Below are 21462 nucleotides of genomic sequence, written 5' to 3' on the forward strand. Positions count from 1 at the left end.
GGCAAAGTTCTGGGAAGGGGGATGGATTCATTCCCGCATCACTTCAATCTTTTTTTTTTTTTATTGGTGACTTCATCCAAGGGTCAAAGGTCAGGGTGCTCTGCTGAAGAGAATAACATCTGGTCCAAGATGGCTCCACTGTGGTCATTTAAGCACACAGCGAGCTTGTTTGATTGCTTGAACAGTCCTGGCCTCCCTGGCCACTGAGCGATTTGCTGATGGCCCAGGGCCTCCTGGACCAGACCAGGGTATCACCACAGCAGCAGGGCTGCAAGTGCAGCGGCACGACACGAGGAGCAGAAAGGACATGCTGGGGTGGAGGAAGCAGGAAGCAAAACATTTCTGCATTTAAAAAAATACTCTTTCCTGGCTGGCCTTGAGTAGCTGGTGCTCTGGCTAGTCTTGGTGAGAAATTAGATCTTTTTCTTTTTTCTTGAAATAAGTGTGTTTTTTTTTTTTCCCATAAATGAATGAAGGAAAGAACCAGGATCTCTTCCAAGGAATAATTTTAAAAAGTCACAAGAGTTTAATAATAAAGTTGCCAAAACATATGAGTGCACAGATTGTGGCTGTTGCGTCGTCAAAGTCCCTCATACTTCCTTTGCTTATATATATATATATATCTAAAATGATACCCATCATTTCTTGATGACTTCTTGCTACTCTTTAAAAAAAGCAAATATACAATCTCTAGACATATATTAAACTTTCCTCTGTGCAATTAAACATGCCTGTGGCTGGCCCTTCTTCTCCCGCCCCTACACAGTGCCTCCTATAAGGTGCTCTTACTTCTTTGCATAGGTATAGGAGAAAGACCTCTTTAGCAGGGCATTCTAGAGTAGGGTCGACAGAGAATGCACTTATTTGCAGGGCTTGACAACTCAGCCTGTCTCCCAAACCAATCAACCAACAAGCAAGCAAACACAACAGACAGGTTTTAGAAAGCCCCACGAACAGAGCCCAGTGCAAGCCTGGCCCTACCGAACGGAGAGATTCCTATACCAAGCATTTTTCCTTTTGGTGTTCTGTGTGTTTCCTTCAGAGCAAATTCTAAATGAATAGCTCCAAAGTTGTGTTAAGAAAAATAAAGGCTTGGACCTCTCATTTACCCATAAAATGTTTATATTGTTCATTAACCCATCTCCCAGACATGCTAAAGCAAAAAACCCATTATAAAAGTGCACTCAGAATAGAAGTAGGTTTGTGGCCTTAACTTGACTTTCTGATCAGAAGGGGGCATGTTGGCTGTGCTCTTTTGTCTAAAACGAACCTGCTGGGGTAGTCTGGAATTTTCTACCTTTCCTGGAATCAGTCAGTGGTGGAGTTTTGAGGGAAGTACCGTTGACCCAATAACCCGGCCACAATCTTGAGAGGCAAGCAGTAACCAGCAGATCCGAGCTGCAGTTTCTATCACATCATGGAAAGAAGCATCGAGGCTTACCCAGACGGCCACCAGGGCCAGTTCGCGACTGAGCTGTGGCTGGCAGAGAAGTAGCTGTGCTGCGTCTTGGGGAAGAGCTTCTTTCTCACCCGAGGATTTCTTCCAGATGTTTCCCAACAGCTGGACTGCCCTGAACTCTGCTTGGGGCTGAAGCCTGCTGGTCATTTCCATTGCCAATTGCTTTTAGAGTTTATGCCATGTGGGGCCCTCCAAGCTAATGGCTTTCCCGCGGTTCAGTTTGGGGGCCATTCTTAAAAACAAAACAAATGAAAAAAGTCATAGAAAAGATACCCGCAGTGCTGCAGCTTCCTGCAACACATCATGATGTGTACTGCTCCCAAAGCGGAATGGAAAACAGGGAAAAGACTATTCACAAAGTGGCCACCGTTCTTTGTACAAATGCTACTGAGCAACACGTAGCTTTAGTGTCAAAAAATCTTGGAAACGGCAAAATTCAGAAAACTTATCAAAACAGGCCTCCCTCAGAAGTCCATAGTTTTAACACCTAGACAGAGAGCAAAATTTACCACCGACTTTGCATCTGAAGGAAACCAAAGAGTTAGAGCTGCCCCAGCGTGGGTTCCCAGTTACGAGCAGCGAGGGTGATGGGCTTGCTTTCACTTTTTCTTTCTTTCTGCTCTAACTCCATCTACATTCCTGGAAGTGGGCTCCAAGTGCGTTTTGTTCCGAGGGAAAAGCTTTCTCCGACACTTGCCGCGGAAGGCGAGGTGGCGGGGGCTCAGGGTGCCAGGCCGGGCAGCCTATCTCAGTCGATGAACCTCTGGCAGGCCTTTTTCCAGCGGCAGGCAGTGCACCACATGTCTCGATTCTCCATCCCGTACACCTTCCTGCACTTCTTGCCCTCCCCCCTGGGCTTCCTGAAAGAGACACAAGGAAGACTGGTTTAGCGGGAGCAGCTCCAGGGGCCTTCCAAGGAGTACTCGAAGGCCCTTGAAAGAAAGAGAAAAATGAGTTAGGAAGTACTTCAAAAGGTTTGTGGAAAATAGAGTTCCATGAAGTTTATTTCGCTGCAAATGTTTTTGAAACTGTATTTATGATGGTTCTTCAAAAGTTGATAGAAAATGCATATCAGGAAAAGACTATGCATGGGTTTCAAAACAATTTTTATAAATTAACTACCTGGCCGGCACTGTGGCTCACTAGGCTAATCCTCCGCCTGTGGTGCCAGCACACTGGGTTCTAGTCCTGGTTGGGGCGCCGGGTTCTGTCCCGGTTGCTCCTCTTCCAGGCCAGCTCTCTGCTGTGGCCCAGGAGGGCAGTGGAGGATGGCCCAAGTGCTTGGGCCCTGCACCCACATGGGAGACCAGGAGGAAGCACCTGGCTCCTGGTTTCGGATCAGCACAGTACGCCGGCCATAGCGGCCATTTTGGGGGTGAACTAACGGAAGGAAGACCTTTCTCTCTGTTTCTCTCTCTCTGTTTAACTCTGCCTGTAAAAAAAAATTTATTATCTCGGGCCGGCGCCGCGGCTCAATAGTCTAATCCTCCGCCTAGCGGCGCCGGCACACCGGGTTCTAGTCCCGGTCGGGGCGCCGGATTCTGTCCCGGTTGCCCCTCTTCCAGGCCAGCCCTCTGCTGTGGCCAGGGAGTGCAGTGGAGGATGGCCCAGGTGCTTGGGCCCTGCACCCCATGGGAGACCAGGAAAAGCACCTGGCTCCTGGCTCCTGCCATCGGATAAGCACGGTGCGCTGGCCGCGGCGGCCATTGGAGGGTGAACCAACGGCAAAGGAAGACCTTTCTCTCTGTCTCTCTCTCTCACTGTCCACTCTGCCTGTCAAAAAAAAAAAAAAAAATTTATTATCTGATGGGTGGTGTTGTGGCACAGCAGGTAAGGCCACCACATGTGATGCTGGCATCCCCCTTTTTTTATATTATTTTTTTATTTAGTAAATATAAATTTCCGAAGTACAGTTTATGGATTATAATGCCCCCCCATAATTTCCCTCCCACTTGCACCCCTCCCATCTCCTGCTCTCTCTCCCATTCCATTCACATCAAGATTCATTTTCAAATATCTTTATATACAGAAGATTGATTTAGTATATATTAAGTAAAGATTTCATCAGTTTGCACCCACACAGAAACACAAAGTGTAAAATACTGTTTCAGTACTAGTTATAGCATTACTTCACATTGGACAACACATTAAAGACAGAGATCCCACATAAGGAGTAAGTACACAGTGACTCCTGTTGTTGACTTAACAATTTGACACTCTTGTTTATGGCGTCAGTAATCTCCCTAGGCTCTAGTCATGAGCTGCCAAGGCTATGGAAGCCTTTTGAGTTCGCCGACTTTGATCTTATTCCAACAGGGTCATAGTCAAAGTGGAAGTTCTCTCCTCCCTTCAGAGAAAGGTACCTCCTTCTTTGATGGCCCGTTCTTTCCACTGGGATCTCACTCGCAGAGATCTTTCATTTAGGTCTTCTTTTTTTTCTTTTCCAGAGTGTCTTGGCTTTCCATGCCTAAAATACTCTCATGGGCTCTTCAGCCATATCAAAATGCCTTAAGGGCTGATTCTGAGGCCAGAGTGTTATTTAGGACATCTGCCATTCTATGAGTCTGCTGTGTATCCTGCTTCCCATGTTGGATAGTTCTCTCCCTTTTTGATTCTATCAGTTAGTATTAGCAGACACTAGTCTTGTTTGTGTGATCCCTTTGACTCTTAGACTTATCAGTGTGATCAATTGTGAACTGAAATTGATCACTTGGACTAGTGAGATGGCATTGGTACATGCCACCTTGATGGGATTGTATTGGAATCCCCTGGCACGTTTCTAACTCCACCATTTGGGGCAAGTCCGATTGAGCATGTCCCAGGTTGTACAACTCCTCCCTCTCTTATTCCCACTCTTATATTTAAAAGGGATCACTTTTCAGTTAAAATTTAAACACCTAAGAATAATTGTGTGTTAATTACAGAGTTCAACCAGTAGTACTAGAACAAAACAAAACAAAAATACTAAAATGGATAAAGTATTGCATTGTATATCAACAGTCAGGACAAGAGCTGATCAAGTCACTGTTTCTCATAGTGTCCATTTCACTTCAACAGGTTTCCCCTTTGGTGCTCAGTTAGTTGTCACCGATCAGGGAGAACATATGATATTTGTCCATTTGGGACTGGCTTAATTAACTCAGCATAATGTTTTCCAGATTCCTCCATCTTGTTGCAAATGACTGGGTTTCATTGTTTTTGACTGCTGTATAGTATTCTATAGAGTACATGTCCCATAATTTCTTTATCCAGTCTACTGTTGATGGGCATTTGGGTTGGTTCCAGGTCTTAGTTATTGTGAATTGAGCTGCAATAAACATTAATGTGCAGACAGCTTTTTTGTTTGCCAATTTCATTTCCTTTGGGTAAATTCCCAGGAGTGGGATGGCTGGGTTGTATGGTAGGGTTATATTCAGGTTTCTGAGGAATCTCCAGACTGACTTCCACAGTGGCTTAACCAGTTTGCATTCCCACCAACAGTGGGTTAGTGTCCCTTTCTCCCCACATCCTCTCCAGCATTTATTGTTGGTAGATTTCTGAATGTGAGCCATTCTAACCAGGGTGAGGTGAAACCTCATTGTGGTTTTGATTTGCATTTCCCTGATTGCTAGTGATCTTGAACATTTTTTCATGTGTGTCTTTTGGCCATTTGGATTTCCTCTTTTGAAAAATGTCTATTGAGGTCCTTGGCCCATCTCTTAAGTGGGTTGTTTGTTTTGATTTGTGGAGCTTCTTGATTTCTTTGTAGATTCTGGTTATCAACCCTTTATCTGTTGCGTAGTTTGTAAATATTTTCTCCCATTCTGTCGGTTGCCTCTTCACTCTCCTGACTGTTTCTTTTGCAGTACAGAAACTTCTCAATTTGATGCAATCCTAAATGTTAATTTTGGCTTTGACTGCCTGTGCTTCTGGGGTCTTTTCCAAACATACCAAAACTTATGGGATACAGCAAAAGCAGTGTTAAGAGGAAAGTTTATATCAATAGGTGCCTACATCAAGAAATTGGAAAGGCACCAAATAAATGAGCTTTCAATTCATCTCACGGATCTAGAAAATCTGCAGCAAACCAGACCCAAATCTAGTAGGAGAAGAGAAATAATTAAAATCAGAGAAGAAATCAACAAAATTGAATCAAAAAAGTAATTACAAAAGATCAGCCAAACGAGGAGCTGGTTTTTTGAAAAAATAAACATAGTTGACACCCCATTGGCCCAACTAACTAAAAAAAGAAAAGACCCAAATCAATAAAATCAGAGATGAAAAAGGAAATGTAACAACAGACACCACAGAAATAAAAGAATCATCAGAAATTACTACAAGGACTCGTATGCCAGCAAACAGGGAAATCTATCAGAAATGGAGAGATTCCTGGACATATGCTACCTACCTAAATTGAACCAGGAAGACAAAGAAAACCTAAACAGACCCATAACTGAGACAGTAATAAAGGCCCTCCCAACAAAGAAAAGCCCAGGACCAGATGGATTCACTGCTGAATTCTACCAGACATTTAAAGAACTAACTCCAATTCTTCTCAATCTATTCAGAACAATCGAAAAAGAGGGAATCCTCCCAAATTCTTTCTATGAAGCCAGCATCACCTTAATTCCTAAGCCAGAGAAAGATGCAGCATTGAAAGAGAATTACAGACCAATATCCCTGATGAACATAGATGCAAAAATCCTCAATAAAATTCTGGCCAATAGAATGCAACAACACATCGGAAAGATCATCCACCCAGACCAAGTGGGATTTATCCCTGGTATGCAGGGATGGTTCAATGTTTGCAAAACAATCAACTTGATACACCACATTAACAGACTGCAGAAGAAAAACCATATGATTATCTCAATAGACACAGAGAAAGCATTTGATAAAATACAACACCCTTTCATGATGAAAACTCTAAGCAAACTGGGTATGGAAGGAACATTCCTCAATACAATCAAAGCAATTTATGAAAAACCCATGGCCAACATCCTATTGAATGGGGAAAAGTTGGAAGCATTTCCACTGAGATCTGGTACCAGACAGGGATGCCCACTCTCACCACTGCTATTCAATCCAGTTCTGGAGGTTCTAGCCAGAGCTATTAGGCAAGAAAAATAAATTAAAGGGATACAAATTGGGAAGGAAGAAGTCAAACTATCCCTCTTTGCAGATGATATGATTCTTTATTTAGGGGATCCAAAGAACTCTACTAAGAGACTATTGGAATTCATAGAAGAGTTTGGCAAAGTAGCAGGATATAAAATCAATGCACAAAAGTCAACAGCCTTTGTAAACACAGGCAATGCCACAGCTGAGGAAGAACTTCTAAGATGAATCCCATTCACAATAGCTACAAAAACAATCAAATACCTTGGAATAAACTTAACCAAGGACATTAAAGATCTCTACGATGAAAATTACAAAACCTTAAAGAAAGAAATAGAAGAGGATACCAAGAAATGGAAAAATCTTCCATGCTCATGGATTGGAAGAATCAATATCATCAAAATGTCCATTCTCCCAAAAGCAATTTATAGATTCAATGCAATACCAATCAAAATACCAAAGACATACTTCTCAGATCTGGAAAAAATGATGCTGAAATTCATATGGAGACACAGGAGACCTCGAATAGCTAAAGCAATCCTTGTACAACAAAAACAAAGCTGGAGGCATCACAATACCAGATTTCAGGACATACTACAGGGCAGTTGTTATCAAAAACAGCATGGTACTGGTACAGAAACAGATGGATAGACCAATGGAACAGAATAGAAACACCAGAAATCAATCCAAACATCTACAGCCAACTTATATTTGATCAAGGATCTAAAACCAATCCCTGGAGTAAGGACAGTCTATTCAATAAATGGTGCTGGGAAAATTGGATTTCCATGTGCAGAATCATGAAGCAAGACCCCTACCTTTCAGCTTACACAAAAATTCACTCAACATGGATTAAAGACTTAAATCTACGACCTGACACCATCAAATTATTAGAGAGCATTGGAGAAACCCTGCAAGATATAGGTACCGGCAAAGACTTCCTAGAAAAGACCCTGGAGGTGCAGGCAGTCAAAGCCAAAATTAACTATTGGGATGCCGGCATCCCTTATGGGTGCTGGTTCAAGTTCTGGCTGCTCTGCTTCTGATCCAGCTCGTTGCTAATGGGCTAGGAAAGCAGCAGCAGATGGCCCAAGTCCTGGGCCCCTGCATCCATATGGGAGACCCAGATGAAGCTCCTGGCTCCTGGCTTCCACTTGGCCCAGCTCTGGCCATTATGGCCATCTGGAGAGTTAACTAGTAGACTGAAGATCTCTCTTTCTTTCCCTTTCCACCTCCCAAATAACTCTGCCTTTCAAGTAAATAAAACCAATCTTTTAAAAATTTTATTATTTGAGAGCAGAGAAAGCGAAGGAGAGAGAGGTTTCCTACTTGCAGGTTCACTCCCCAAATGCTTGCAGTGGTCAGGGCCAGGCCAGGGCCAAAACCAGGAGCTGGAACTCCACCAGGTCTCTCACATGGGTGGCAGGAATTCAATTATTTGAGTCATCACCATTGCTTCTTAGAGTCCACACTAGGTGGAAGCTGGACTCAGGTACCCTGACATGGGACATTGGTGTCCTAACTGCTAGGCCAAATGCCTACTATTCAAAAATTTTTGATTCAAAATAAACTTTTTTAAAAAAGATGTATTTATTTATTTGAAAAGCAGAGCTACAGAGACAGGGAGAGAATCTTCCATCTGCTGGCTCACTCCTGAAATGGCCACGATGGCCATGGCGGGGCCAGGCCAAAGCTAGGGGCCAGGAGCTTCATTCATGTCTCCCACACAGGTGCGGGCCCCCAACCACTTGGGCCATTTTCCACTGCTTTCTCAGGAGCATCAGCAGGGAGCTGGCTCAGAAGTGGATCAGCCAGAACTCAAAATGGTGCCCACATGGGATGCTGGTGTCACAGGTGGTGGCTTTACCCACTATGCCACAACGCCGACTGCGCACCAATATAAACTTATTCTTTAATTCCATTTTCCATGAAGTTTTGAAGTCCAGCACCCTTGTAGGTGCTGGAATTTTTCATAGCCCCTGCACCTAGTTGTTACAATTTTCTATTTTTTTTTTTGGCAGACATATTTAGACAGTGAGAGAGAGAGAGAGAGAGAGAGAGAGAAAGGTCTTCCTTTCTGTTGGTTAACCCCCCCCCCCCCCCCCAAAGGCTGCTACGGCCAGTGCGCTGCGGCTGGCGCGCTGTGCTGATTCAAAGCCAGGAGTCAGGTGCTTCTCCTGGTCTCCCATGGCGTGCAGGGCCCGAGCACTTGGGCCATCCTCCACTGCCCTCCCGGGCCACAGCAGAGAGCTGGGCTGGAAGAGGGGCAACCGGGACTAGAACCCGGTGTGCCGGCGCTGCAGGCGGAGGATTAGCCTAGTGAGCTGCAACGCCGGCCTACAATTTGCTATTACAACCCATAAGCTTGTAATTGTTCATTCGTGGACAGGTCCATTTGGCCCTCTTTTTAAAACTGAATTAAATGTATAAACCCAAGAAATGCCAGCAGAGAGCAACACTGCTCTTTCAAGTTGTATTTTTAAAGTTTTACTTATTTTGATTGAGTTTAAAGACAGAGTGACAGAGAGATTGATCTTCCATCTTCCAAATGCCTGCAAAAAAAACAGGGCTGGGCTAGGTCAAAGCCAGGAACCTAGAACTCCATCCAGTCTCCCACACAGGTGGGTGGCAGGGACTCAGCTACTTGAGCCATCACCTGCTGTTTCCCAGGACTGGAACAGCAGGAAGTTGGATTAGGAGTGGAGTAGCCCAGACCTGAACCAGACACTCTAATATGGAGCGCAGGTGTTCCAAGTGATGACTTAAGTGCTGTACCACAATGACTGTCCTCTCTCAAGTTTCAAAATACATACTTTCAAAACTGCTGTCCCATGTTTCCAATTTCTTCAGTTCTAGTTAGTGAACTCTGGGGTGGGAGGTCTTCCTTGATCTGCACTAAAAGCTGTATTTTGTTGGCTCATTTAATATAGAGGTCACTGCAACATGGTTTTCCATTGACACCATAATCACCCTTATCTACCTTGCAAGAAAACTCATTGTAAGTCATTACCCACCCATCTCAAATAAAATCTCCATCCATAGTAAATGGCTGGGGCTTGCGCTGTGGCGCAGCAGGTTAAAGCCCTGGCCTTCAGTGCCGGCATCCCACATGGGTGCCGGTTCCAGTCCTGGCTGCTCCTCTTCTGATCCAGCTCTCTGCTATGGCCTGGGATAGCAGTAGAAGATGACCCAAGTCCTCGGGCCCCTGCACCCACGTGGGAGACCCGGAAGAAGCTCCTGGATTCAGATGGGTGCAGTTCCGGCCGTTGCGGCCATCTGGAGAGTGAACCAGCAGATGGAAGACCTCTCTCTCTCTGTCTCTACCTCTCTCTGTAACTGTCTTTCAAATAAATAAAAATAAATCTTTAAAAAAATAGTTAATGGCTGCAAAAAAACTCCCATGAGAATAAAAGAAAGGGTGTGTTTATTGACTGTGGAGAAATTTTACAGATGGTCAAATCTGATTTATCTTTGGGGTTCTTCAGTTGATTCCCTTGAGGTGAGATGTAAGGCATTTCCGTCCTACCTTAGGCTGACTGTCCCTCTGGGTGGGGAGGACAGCACCGTGTGGGCATGTTGTCTCTGCTCTCCTGTGCCCGCCGGATGAGGATGTGTTGGCGACACCTGGTAAAATACACGGAAAACCAAGTTGATGGAGCGGGTTCTTCTTTCCATGCATTTATTTAGCCTTTGCCACGTGGGCAATAATCCTGGACCACAAGACACAGAGGTGAAATGCTTCACAGAGACTATGTGTCAGAACGGATGGGGGCAATGGCAGATTCTAAATGCATCCTCAGGCAGAAAAAGCCAACAATTAATACTGACAAAATCTCCATGATGTCATATTGATGCATGACAAGTTACCCAAAATAATGTATTCTTACAATATTTAAGCCTTAAAGAATATTCCCATCTATTTTATTCAGTTCTCATGAACCCTGTTGAGTACGGCAAGCCTCATGAATCCCCTTTTAAAAGATGAAAAATATTTAGAGAGGCAAGAGATTTATCGAAGATCACAGTCAGTGACAATGACAGGATACGCGCCTAGGCCTTCTGTCTGCTCTATCAGATCATTCGCAGCCACTACACACAGGGATTCTTGTCTAAGACACCCCCATGACAGACTCTGGGCGCCAACAGCGAAAAAGGCCAAGAGGCCAACAGTCTGAGAAAACCAAGAACATACGCCATCCACGTAGTGCTTCCAGAGTACTCGCTGTGTGCCAGGCATGCCAACATCAGCTTTATTTTTTGTAGTTACCACATGGGATAAATACAACTACTGTTCCCATTTTCCAGATAAGGAATCCAAGGCACACAAGGTGCAATGGCAGAGCCAGGGCTGTATACTGCACTCTCCGATGGCAGAGTATGTGTGTAGCTCCAATACTTCTGCCTTCTAGTAATAAAGAGGGGTCTTGGTACCTTCGACTGCCTCAGATTAGTCAGGGAATCCCTCTGAATCGCCTGCTCTCACAAGAATATTTTCCCAGCCCCTGTGACTCTCAAACAGCTAAAAAAAAATCTGATTTTTACAGCAAAAAAAAAAAAAATGATGTTTCAAGTAAACAGTATTGCCATTTACTGAAGAGGAAACATTCAATAAATAAATTTATAAACAGAATCACCCAGAAGCTGATGTGGTCACAGAAATACCACGGGAGCATTCCTAAGGCATATGTTTAGTACAGGTACTAGGGCTTTCTCTTTTCTTTAAAGATCAAGGAATGTACACCAATGAGTTTTCCCAGACCTTCACTTAAAAAATTATACAGGTAGCTAAAAAGCTAACATTTACACCTTTGTTGTCATCAGTCTGAATTACTCTGGACTTTTTTGCTATTTTTAGGTGGACTGGAAGCCAGCAGAAGTGAGTAACATAATTATTTTTTTTAAAAATGAGAGCTTTGAAATCCAGTGTATGCATTTTATGTGCACAGACATGTAGGTCCTTCCAGAAGCAGGGTGCCCCCAGCCTGTAGCCCATGATGGACTTGATTTTGTACAGGATGCACAATAGCAAACTAGAGGGAGTGAATAAACACTTCAGGTGTCCACGGCCACTGGGGATGATCTAGAATATGCTCATAAGAATTATTTCAAATGATCAGGCTAGCAAAAATTAAAATTTAGGGGCTGGTGCTGTGGTGTGCAGGTAAAGCCGCTGTTGCCTACAGTGCCGACATCCCATATAGGCGCCGGTTCAAGACCCCACTGCTCCACTTCCCATCCAAGTCCCTGCTACATCCCGAGTAAGCAATAGAAGAAGATGGCTCAGGTGCTTGGGTCACTGCACCCACATGGGAGACCTAGAAGAAGCTCCTGGCTCCTCGCTTCAGGTTGGCTCAGCTCTGGCCATCATGGCCATTTGGGGAGTGAACTAGCAGATGGAAGATCTCTCTCTGCCTCTGCCTCTCTGTAACTGCCTTTCAAATAAATAAGTCAATCTTTAAAAAAATTAAATAAACATTTAGACATTGCCGTGGAATTTGCAGAATTCCAGGAACACTGCCTCATTTAGTTGGAGACCTAGAGAAGTTTAGTTGGCATGACTGCAACTACTTTCATTATTCAGGGTTAATGTGGAAAGTTCTAGATTTTGCAAAGATACTACAAGCCTTTTGACACAGGCTGACATGAGATTTTCAGAGCTCTTTATTCAACAAATATTTATCAAGGACTTTGGATGCACTAGGCACTGCTGTAGATTCTGAAGCTACAACAAGGAACAAAGCAAAGTCTGCCCTAATGGAGCTTACATTCTAGCCAGGACAGACAATAAGCACAAAACAAACAAGATTACTTTGGTGATGTAAAGAAAATTGGACAGGGTCACAGGCTGAAGTCTAACCAAAAGAGAGAACATCTCATTATTTGCTTATTTAGGAGGGTAAGAGAAGGCCTCCTGGGACAGTAGCCTTCTGTCTACAGTGCACTCGGCAATGCCAGCGGACTCAGTGTGCAGCGTCCCAGAGGGGCCGGGCCACAGGAGGGAGGGAGGAGACGGTGCACCCAGCTTCTGCTTCTGCTGGGATAAGGGGTGGAGTGTTAATTTAAGTGCAACGAGAAGCCACTGGAGAATACCAAGGAAGTGAAACAGATGATTAATGCTTGATCGTTTTGGTGCCTGGGGAATGGATAGAAGACTGCCAGGAGAGGAGCCTGAAAGATTAGTTGAGAGATTTTTGCTGTGTTTCAGGCAAAAAGTATTCTGGTGGTTTACATCGGGGAGACAGTGGCAGTGGGAAGGGCTGGATTCCTGTTCTTCAAAGGCAAGAGCTTAGGATCTGCCATGGATGGGATGGGGGTCCAAGAGAGGTCTAGGACGGTGCCCAGGTTCTGATGCTAGTTACTGAGAGGCAAACAGCGATGCAGAGGTCGGGTTGAGGGGGCGTGAGGAACAGGTTTTTGAAAGTTCCAGGAGCACACTGTAAGGAAGATGGGCTTCCTACAGGAAGGACCCCTCTCTACAGTCTTTGTTCCTTCTAACAACGTTCTGAACGTTGCAGAGTTCAGCCCATGCACGTGTATGCAGCCCCCTCTCATTCCACGCCAGACTTGGCTTTTTGCTGGGCACGACATGGCATGCAACAGATGAGACCCACTTCCCACTTCCGTTATATGGCTTCATTATGTGGGAGACTCAATACGACCTAACTTACCTGCTTTTCTTGAGATTTTTTATTTATTTATTTTTTATTTTTTGACAGGCAGAGTGGACAGTGAGAGAGAGAGACAGAGAGAAAGGTCTTCCTTTGCCGTTGGTTCACCCTCCAATGGCCGCCGCGGCTGGCGTGCTGCGGCCGGCGCACCGCGCTGATCAGATGGCAGGACCCAGGAGCCAGGTGCTTTTCCTGGTCTCCCATGGGGTGCAGGGCCCAAGCACCTGGGCCATCCTCCACTGCACTCCCTGTCCACAGCAGAGAGCTGGCCTGGAAGAGGGGCAACCGGGACAGAATCCGGTGCCCCAACCGGGACTAGAACCCAGTGTGCCGGCGCCGCTAGGCGGAGGATTAGCCTAGTGAGCCACGGCGCTGGCCTTTTCTTGAGATTTTTAACAGCAAGACAACATTATGTTTTAGCCTCCTTTTAAAATTTATTTTTACTGACATATTTGTACGTATATGGGATTTATTATAACAATTTGACACCAGTATACAATATGTGATGATACAGTCAGGGTGATTAGCAAATCTATCTCCTAATACAGCAGTCATTTACACGTGTTGGGAACCTCTGACTCGTCTGGTTATTCTGAAATATTATGATTATTGGAGACCACAGTTACCCTACTGTGCTGTTAATGTCCATGATATATAAAGAATTCAAGCAACTTGACAGAAAAAAAATACTCTGATGAAAAAATTGGGGAAATGATTTGAATAGACATTTCTTCAGAGAAGACATACAACGGCCAACAAATTGTATGAAAAACTGCTTGATATCACTGGTTATCAGGGAAATGCAAATCAAAACTACAATGAGATAAAATTTCATCCCAGTCAGAATGGCTATAATCAAAATGACAAAAAAAAAAAAAAAAAATGATGGTGAGGATGTGGACAAGGAAAACTTTTTTTTTTTTTTTTAAAGAATCTTAGGCTGTTTCTTCTCTTTTCTTTCTTTCTTTCTTTTTCTTTTTTTTTTTTTTTAAGATTTACTTATTTATTTGAAAAGTCAGAGTTACAAAGAGGCAGAGGCAGAGAGAAAAGTCTTCCAGCTGCTGGTTCACTTCCCAGATGGCTGCAATGGCCAGAGCTGTGCCGATCTGAAGCCAGGAGCCGGGAGCTTCTTCCTGGTCTCCTACACTGGTGCAGGGGCCCAAGGACTTGGGCCATCTTCTACTGCTTTCCCAGACCACAGCAGAGAGCTGGATCAGAAGTGGAACAGCCACGACTCAAATCAGCGCCCATATGGGATGCCAGCACTGCAGACAGCAGCTTTACCCACTATGCCACAGTGCTGTCCCCCTGAAAACCCTTAACACCCTGTTGGTAGGTATGTAAGTTAGGGCAGCCACTGTGGAAAACAGTATGAAAATTTCACAAATGTATTATAGTTTCTAATTTTAGCTGGGGACAAGGGTGGGGAAACCAAGAATGACTTGGTTTGGGAATTAATATTTATTCAGAGCTTGCAAATGTGAAAGGCAGGATACTAGATTATTATCTCTTTTAATCCTCACAGTAAATCTGCAAAATAAATAATAGTATCTGCATCCTGTAGGTAAGGAAGTGGCCTGCTCAGCATCCCAGAGACACAGGTAGCAGCAACTGATGAAGACGTTAAGCACCTTCTGTGTTCAATTTAATCTTCACAATGACCCTATGATAAAAGTATCCCCATAATTTCCACTGTATAGATGGGTAAATGGAGAAGTTAAGCAAGTTGTTGAGGCCACATACCTTCTTTGGGTATTAAAAAAAAAAAAAAAAACCAAACATCAAAAACCAAGCCAGCTAAGCACCTCACGGTTACGCACTACTATATCATGTTTGGAGAGTCTGCCACAGCCTGAAGCCCCCTGCAAGCTCCCTTGCACTGCAGGCTGAAGAGCGAACCTATATGTTTGCTTGGTGCTGTTGGAGACTAAGCGCTTGTATCTCCTACAGTCACAGGCTGGCGCTTGAACTCCCAGTGTAGCTGTACTTGGGATACAGCCTTTAAAGAAGCAACTGAGGTTCAATAAGGTCATGGGGTGGGGCCCTGAGAGAGGTTAGAGGGCAGGCACGTGCATGCCACCTGTCTCCCTCCCTCTCTGGAGCACCCACAGAGGAAAGGCTGCAGGAAGACACAGCAAGGAGGCGGCCACCTACACACCAGGAGGACAGCTTTCCCCAGAAACTGAACTGGCCAACCCCTGACCTTGGAATTCTACCTTCTACCACCGTGAGGAAACACACTGCGGTTGTGGAAGGCACCCCGTCTACGGTATTTTGTTAGAGCAGCCTGAGCTGAGTGATAAGGAGGCCAAGAGCTCCTGCCTGGGTTTCGTCAGGAAAAGACAGAGAAAGCAGTGGTGGTAATTAGAAGAAAAGGCGAGGCCATTAGGGGAAAACAGGTAGAGGAAAGCTGTAATTAATGACGGTCTCCTCTCTACCATGCGCCACACCGCCTTAGGCTAGCAAACACTGAACCTCCAGTCACATCTGTAAAAATGCAGATCAGCTCTCCCAGGTACCTTCCCTCCGGACAGGGGTCTCACCCAGGGAACTTGTTAAGGCCCAATGTTCAGGAAATCTAGCAGAGGCGGATGAATAAATAAAAGCCTGCCAACCGTGGGATTTTCTGAAGGAGACTTTTCTGCTCTCTAGGAAGTGTACAAAAGCTTCTGCTCGTCAGTGCGAGGGCTCAAACACGTGGGACAAACACAAATCCTGAAGAAAGAGGACTGATAACCTCAGGACAGCTGTTTCGGGGTACAAAGTATTTTATTACATGGAAACTCTCTCTAGTTTGGACATAGCTGAAGGTGTCATTCATACTAATTCACTAGAATTTAGAGCTTCCATCCCAAAACCCTGTTAGACCAATTTAGAAGGCAGGAACTGACGTGGTCTTAGTCTCCGCTGGGCTCCCTGTCTTCTGGGGGCTGGGACAAGCAACTCCTGCAGAGTTCAGGGACACTGCCTGCACCCAGTCAGAGGGCATGCGACAGCCCTGCACCTGTGGTAGACCGTGATGACAGCTTCTCCACCAATAGTGCAACAAAGCAAGGAACGGAAAGAACATTCTTAGTGTAATGTTCTTATCTTTCCCGAGTAAAACAAAAGCCTTTGAAAATACCACTCTCCGGCCAGCGCCGTGGCTCACTAGGCTAATCCTCCGCCTAGCAGTGCCGGCACACCGGGTTCTAGTCCCGGTCGGGGTGTTGGATTCTGTCCCGGTTGCCCCTCTTCCAGGCCAGCTCTCTGCTGTGGTCTGGGAGTGCAGTGGAGGATGGCTCAAGTACTTGGGCCCTGCACCCCATGGGAGACCAGGAGAAGCACCTGGCTCCTAGTTTCGGATCAGCGCGATGCGCCAGCCACAGAGCGCTTGCCGCGGCGGCCATTGGAGGGTGAACCAACAGCAAAGGAAGACCTTTCTCTCTGTCTCTCTCTCACTGTCCACTCTGCCTGTCCAAAAAAAAAAAAAAAAAAAAAAAACAAAAACCACTCTCCATGCTTATCTTTATTTTTATATCAGAATAACTTGACTGCTGAAATAGCCTAAAGTCTTGGCTGAAGAAGATCATACAACCAGTTACATTGAAATAAATTAATTAAGGGGGCCGGCACTGTGGCGTAGTAGGCTAAGCCTCTCCCTGTGGCACTGGCATCCCAAAGGGGCCCTGGTTCATGTCTCAGCTGTTCTTCTGATCCAGCTCCCTGCTATAGCCCAGGAAAGCAGAAGAATATGGCCCAGGTCTTTGGGCCCCTGAACCCGTGTGGGAGACCTGGAAGAAGCTCCTGGCTCCTGGCTTCAGATTGGCTCAGCTCTGGCCGCTGCAGCCATTTCGAGAGTGAACCAGCGAGTGGAAGACCTTTCTGTCTGTCTCTCCCTCTTTCTGTCTGTAACTCTACCTCTCAAATAAATAAGTAAAATCTTAAAAATAGCTGGGTAACCTAGCCACTCCATATGCTTTCCATCAAAACTGCTGTCTGGAACACCCGTAGTAAGCAGCGCACAGTGAAAAAAAAAGTAGGCAAAATAAATAAATAAATAAATAAATCCAGGGCATTGAGGAGAGGGTAGACATACACAGAAGCCACAGCTGAGAAGAAGTCTAACATTTCATTGTTAGAAAAGACATAAGGTATCCTGGCTGGGTATGACACATTGGAATCGTGGAGGGTAGGCAGCTGGGTATAAAACCACCCAGAGAGGGGCGGGCACTGCGGCGCAGTGGGTTAATGCCCTGGCCTGAAGTGCTGGCATCCCATAGGGCCGCTGGTTTGAGATCCGGCTGCTCCATTTCCCATCCAGCTCTCTGCTATGGCCTGGAAAGCAGTGGAAGATGGGCCAAGTGCTTGGGCCCCTGCACCCGTGTGGGAGACCCGGAAGAAGCTCCTGGCTTTGGATTAGTGCAGCACCGGCTGTGGCGGCCAACTGGGGAGTGAACCATCAGATGGAAGACCTCTCTCTCTCTGCCTCTCCTCTCTGTTTTAACGCTTTCAAATAAATAAATAAATCCTAAAAAAAAAAAAAAAAACCCACCCAGAGGGATTGCTCTACACCACTCGTCAGCAGCAGAGGGTCACTTAAGAAGGCAAAGAGGAAAAACTTTCCAGTTTGGTTGGTCACAGGGGTAATTTGAGAAGAAATTCTAAAAAATTATTTATTTATTTGAAAGGTGGGGTTGGGGGGAGAGGAGAGAGAAAGATATTCTATTTGCTGGCTCACTACCCAAATGCTGGCAATATCCGGGGCTGGACCGTGCCAAAGCCAGGAGCCTGAAACTCTACACTGGGTCTCCTGTGTGAGTGGCAGGGACCCAAGAGCTCGACCCATCATTCTCTGCCTTGCAGGGTGTGCATCTGCAGGTGGCTGCGTGAGACGCGGGGCTGGGACTTGAACCTAGAGGCACTCAGATATGTGACGGAGGTGTCCCAAGCATTATCTTCATTAATGCACCAAACGCCCACCCCTGAGAACAGGTCTGACTTGGGCTTTCCTCTCTTCACTATAAATTGTTTTTGCATCAGATAAACAATATGGTGTATGCTCTTGAAAATTCTTCCCCACTCAAAGGTAGGAATTAACAGGCTTCCGAGGGCACATCTCTGTAATCCTGTAATTGTAGCTGCCATTCTAAGTTAACACAGAAAGGCTGTCTCAAATGTGAATATCAAGAGTCACTCTGAGTCTTTTTGTGTCACCAAAGAAAAAGGTTCCCAAGAGGACAGATTATTAACCTCTGACACCCACGTCAGTGGATCAATGTTCTTACCAGATGCAAAACTAATACCTACATGTCCACGCTGTTCTACTGTTTACTAACAAGGCCACTCTTCCGACCTGTCAGCAGTAGCACTATGCAGCGGAAGTTTCATAATTACCCCAGATCCATGGTATTGTTTAAAAGCCACATTGCAGGAGTATTTTCTAGAAGCCACCATTTCTCAAATTGCTGCCAGCAAGATGCTTTTTATTGCCGGCTATCCCTCTGTGGAATTTAATAAATATTCATTGTCATAGCACAGCATAATTCATTCAGCCACTTTCATTTTTTATCGCCTCCACGGGAGGCTTTAGGCTTTGCTGGAAACCTCTGGGAGTTGCCAGTGGTTGACAATAAAAAGCTTCTGTGAGGTCCTTGGGGAGAGGGCTGGAGAAGGGAAAATAAGGTTAATATCTGTTATCATAAGCCACTCTCTGAGCCTTATCAGAGCTGTACGCCACCGTGAGGGTCCACAGTGTGCACGGCCGCGAGTATTCTGCGATAAGCTAGAAAAGATCCAATATATTTTAAAATGAATGGTTAGGAATCAAGTTAATTCATGATGCTTTATCAGTCAACAATCATTTAATATGTCAAATCAACTCCAACATACCACTTAAATTTGACCGTACGTATCGGCACTCGTCAGCATGGATGATTGAGGTTTGAAAGGAAAAACATGATTTCAGTTTTATTTAAACCTCAGAATGACAGACATACAAAACAATAATTTCAAAGTCCTAAACATTCTAAGTTACTTAGAGTGATAAACACCATCTTTATCATGCAAGGTCTGAATTCCACTATTTATTTTACAGTGTTTCAGAAACATGAATACACTCCAATGCAAACAGTCAACATATTTCCAGCAAGTTATTTATCCACAGCAGAAACTCTCCTAATTTTCTCAAATTCTAGTTCAAACACCTCTTCATAGAGAAGTTGGGCTTGTCTGGACTATGAGATAATTTGTTGATAAGTATATACATATCACTGATGAAATATAAGGGGTCTTCAAAAAGTTCATGGAAAATGCATATTTATGAAAAAACTATGCATGCATTTCAAATCTTTTTTTGCACTAAACTTATCTTTTAATTCTATTTTTGACAATATTTGAAGTCCCCTCGTACGGTACTTCTAGCATTTGGACTTTTGCTTTTTCCTCATGTGTTTCTGAGTTCTCCAGATTCCCGAATGGCTGTTACCAGATTCTGGCTGTTGGGTTTTCCTACTTACTGGAATGCCTGTGAAAGTGACTGGTGGAGACTGCCAAGAAATGCTGAAGCTGCTGCCGTTGGGGGTGAACTTGGCCGACCCTGGGATGGTCACTGGGGGTGTGGCCTGTTAAAACAGAAAACAGAGAAGCTTGTTATGACAGAATTTTTTCTGAGAGCCTTAAGCTCTCAAAGAACATGCTCAGGAATGGTCCCAGCTGTATTAGTAATTTAGACTAATTATCTAATAGGAGGAGATTGTTAGGGTCAAAGGGAGTAGGCACAACTAAGCTTTCTATTAGATTACTTTTCTTAGATTACTTGGGTAATCTAAGTTATAAAGGGATTTTTTTTGATTGTTGAATTCTGAAACAAAATTTTACTATACAGACACAAGAAGGTATGTTAAAAAGCTCATAGAAAATGGAATTAGATATGTACGTTCTGCTGCAAAAAAACTTTAAATCCATGCATACAAGTGGTCTCCAAAAAATTCATAAAAACACATATTATGAAAAAACTGCATGAATTTCAAAATTTTTTTTGCACCAAAGTACACTTATCTTTTAGCTCCATCTTCCCATGAATTTTTGAAAGAGTCTCATGTATTTGTTTTAGGACCCTTGTGAGACAGAATTCCTTACTAACAAGTTGAGAAATACATACTTTTATACAGTGATGGTGGGTGTGCTCATTGGTACATTTAGCAAGGGTAATATGGGAAATATATCAAAGTTCTTAGCATTTTGAATATTAGCTACTTCTCTCTTGGAATTCATTCCACGGAAATGAATACAAGGATGTCCATTTCAGAACCATATGTCCGTGTGTGTGTGTGTGCATAAAAAAACAAATGTCCAGTAATAGGGAATATAAAGAAATCATGATATTCCCACAGAGCCACAAAAATGCTGTTGTTAAAGAAGACTCACTGGCATGTGAGAATGTTCATAATGTATTAAATGGAAAAGCCAAAGCATAATAAAAACAGTACTGCCACATGCTCCTTCAAATACGTATACACACTTAGCACAAAGTCTGGAAGGACACACTGTACAAAAACTCGATCAAGGGCTCTCAGGCCATTGAGACTGGGATGAGTTTTCTCTACTGCCATGGTTTATAACATTTGCTATGCTGATTACAGTATCTAGTAACAGAAAAGTCCCAATAACAGGAACACAGTCTTTGGAAAGGACTTTCCAGATGACCTGGGGTGTGCTGTAATTCTTTCACCACATAAATGAACCAGATGAGTTAACTAAGTTGGTCAGGCCACGCTTCCTTATTTTTACTGGTACATAAAAATTGTACAGATTTACAGTGCACCGTGTGATGTTTCTGTGTATGTACACACTGCGTAGTCACCAACCAGGGCAATTACATCTCCTTCTGAAACACTGAACATTTCTTTATGGTGAAAATATCCCAAATTGTAGCTTCTAGGCTTTTTTTTTTTTAAAGAGAATTATCAGCCGGCGCCGCGGCTCACTAGGCTAATCCTCCACCTAGCGGCGCCGGCACACCGGGTTCTAGTCCCGGTAGGGGCGCCGGATTCTGTCCCGGTTGCCCCTCTTCCAGGCCAGCCCTCTGCTGTGGCCAGGGAGTGCAGTGGAGGATGGCCCAGGTGCTTGGGCCCTGCACCCGCATGGGAGACCAGGAAAAGCACCTGGCTCCTGGCTCCTGCCATCGGATCAGCGCGGTGTGCCGGCCGCAGCGCGCCGGCCGCGGCGGCCATTGGAGGGTGAACCAACGGCAAAGGA

General features: G+C 44.6%; 1 protein-coding gene across 2 annotated transcripts in view; it reads right to left on the reverse strand.

The window, feature by feature from the left end:
- Positions 1–503: 503 nt before the first annotated feature.
- The window catches only part of ZNF704 (zinc finger protein 704), a 229796-nt gene continuing 208837 nt past the window's right edge, over positions 504–21462 (reverse strand). For both annotated transcript variants that reach the window (XM_002710562.5, XM_051844571.2), the window contains exons 7-9: positions 19722–19826; positions 10083–10180; positions 504–2319 (exon numbers count right to left, since the gene is read on the reverse strand). In XM_002710562.5, coding sequence (XP_002710608.4) covers positions 2208–2319; positions 10083–10180; positions 19722–19826 — 315 coding nt within the window. In that variant the 3' untranslated portion in view covers positions 504–2207. The remainder of the gene's footprint in view (positions 2320–10082; positions 10181–19721; positions 19827–21462) is intronic.

The sequence above is a fragment of the Oryctolagus cuniculus genome, chromosome 6 (assembly GCF_964237555.1).
Source record: "Oryctolagus cuniculus chromosome 6, mOryCun1.1, whole genome shotgun sequence".
Classification (NCBI taxonomy): Eukaryota; Metazoa; Chordata; class Mammalia; order Lagomorpha; family Leporidae; genus Oryctolagus; species Oryctolagus cuniculus.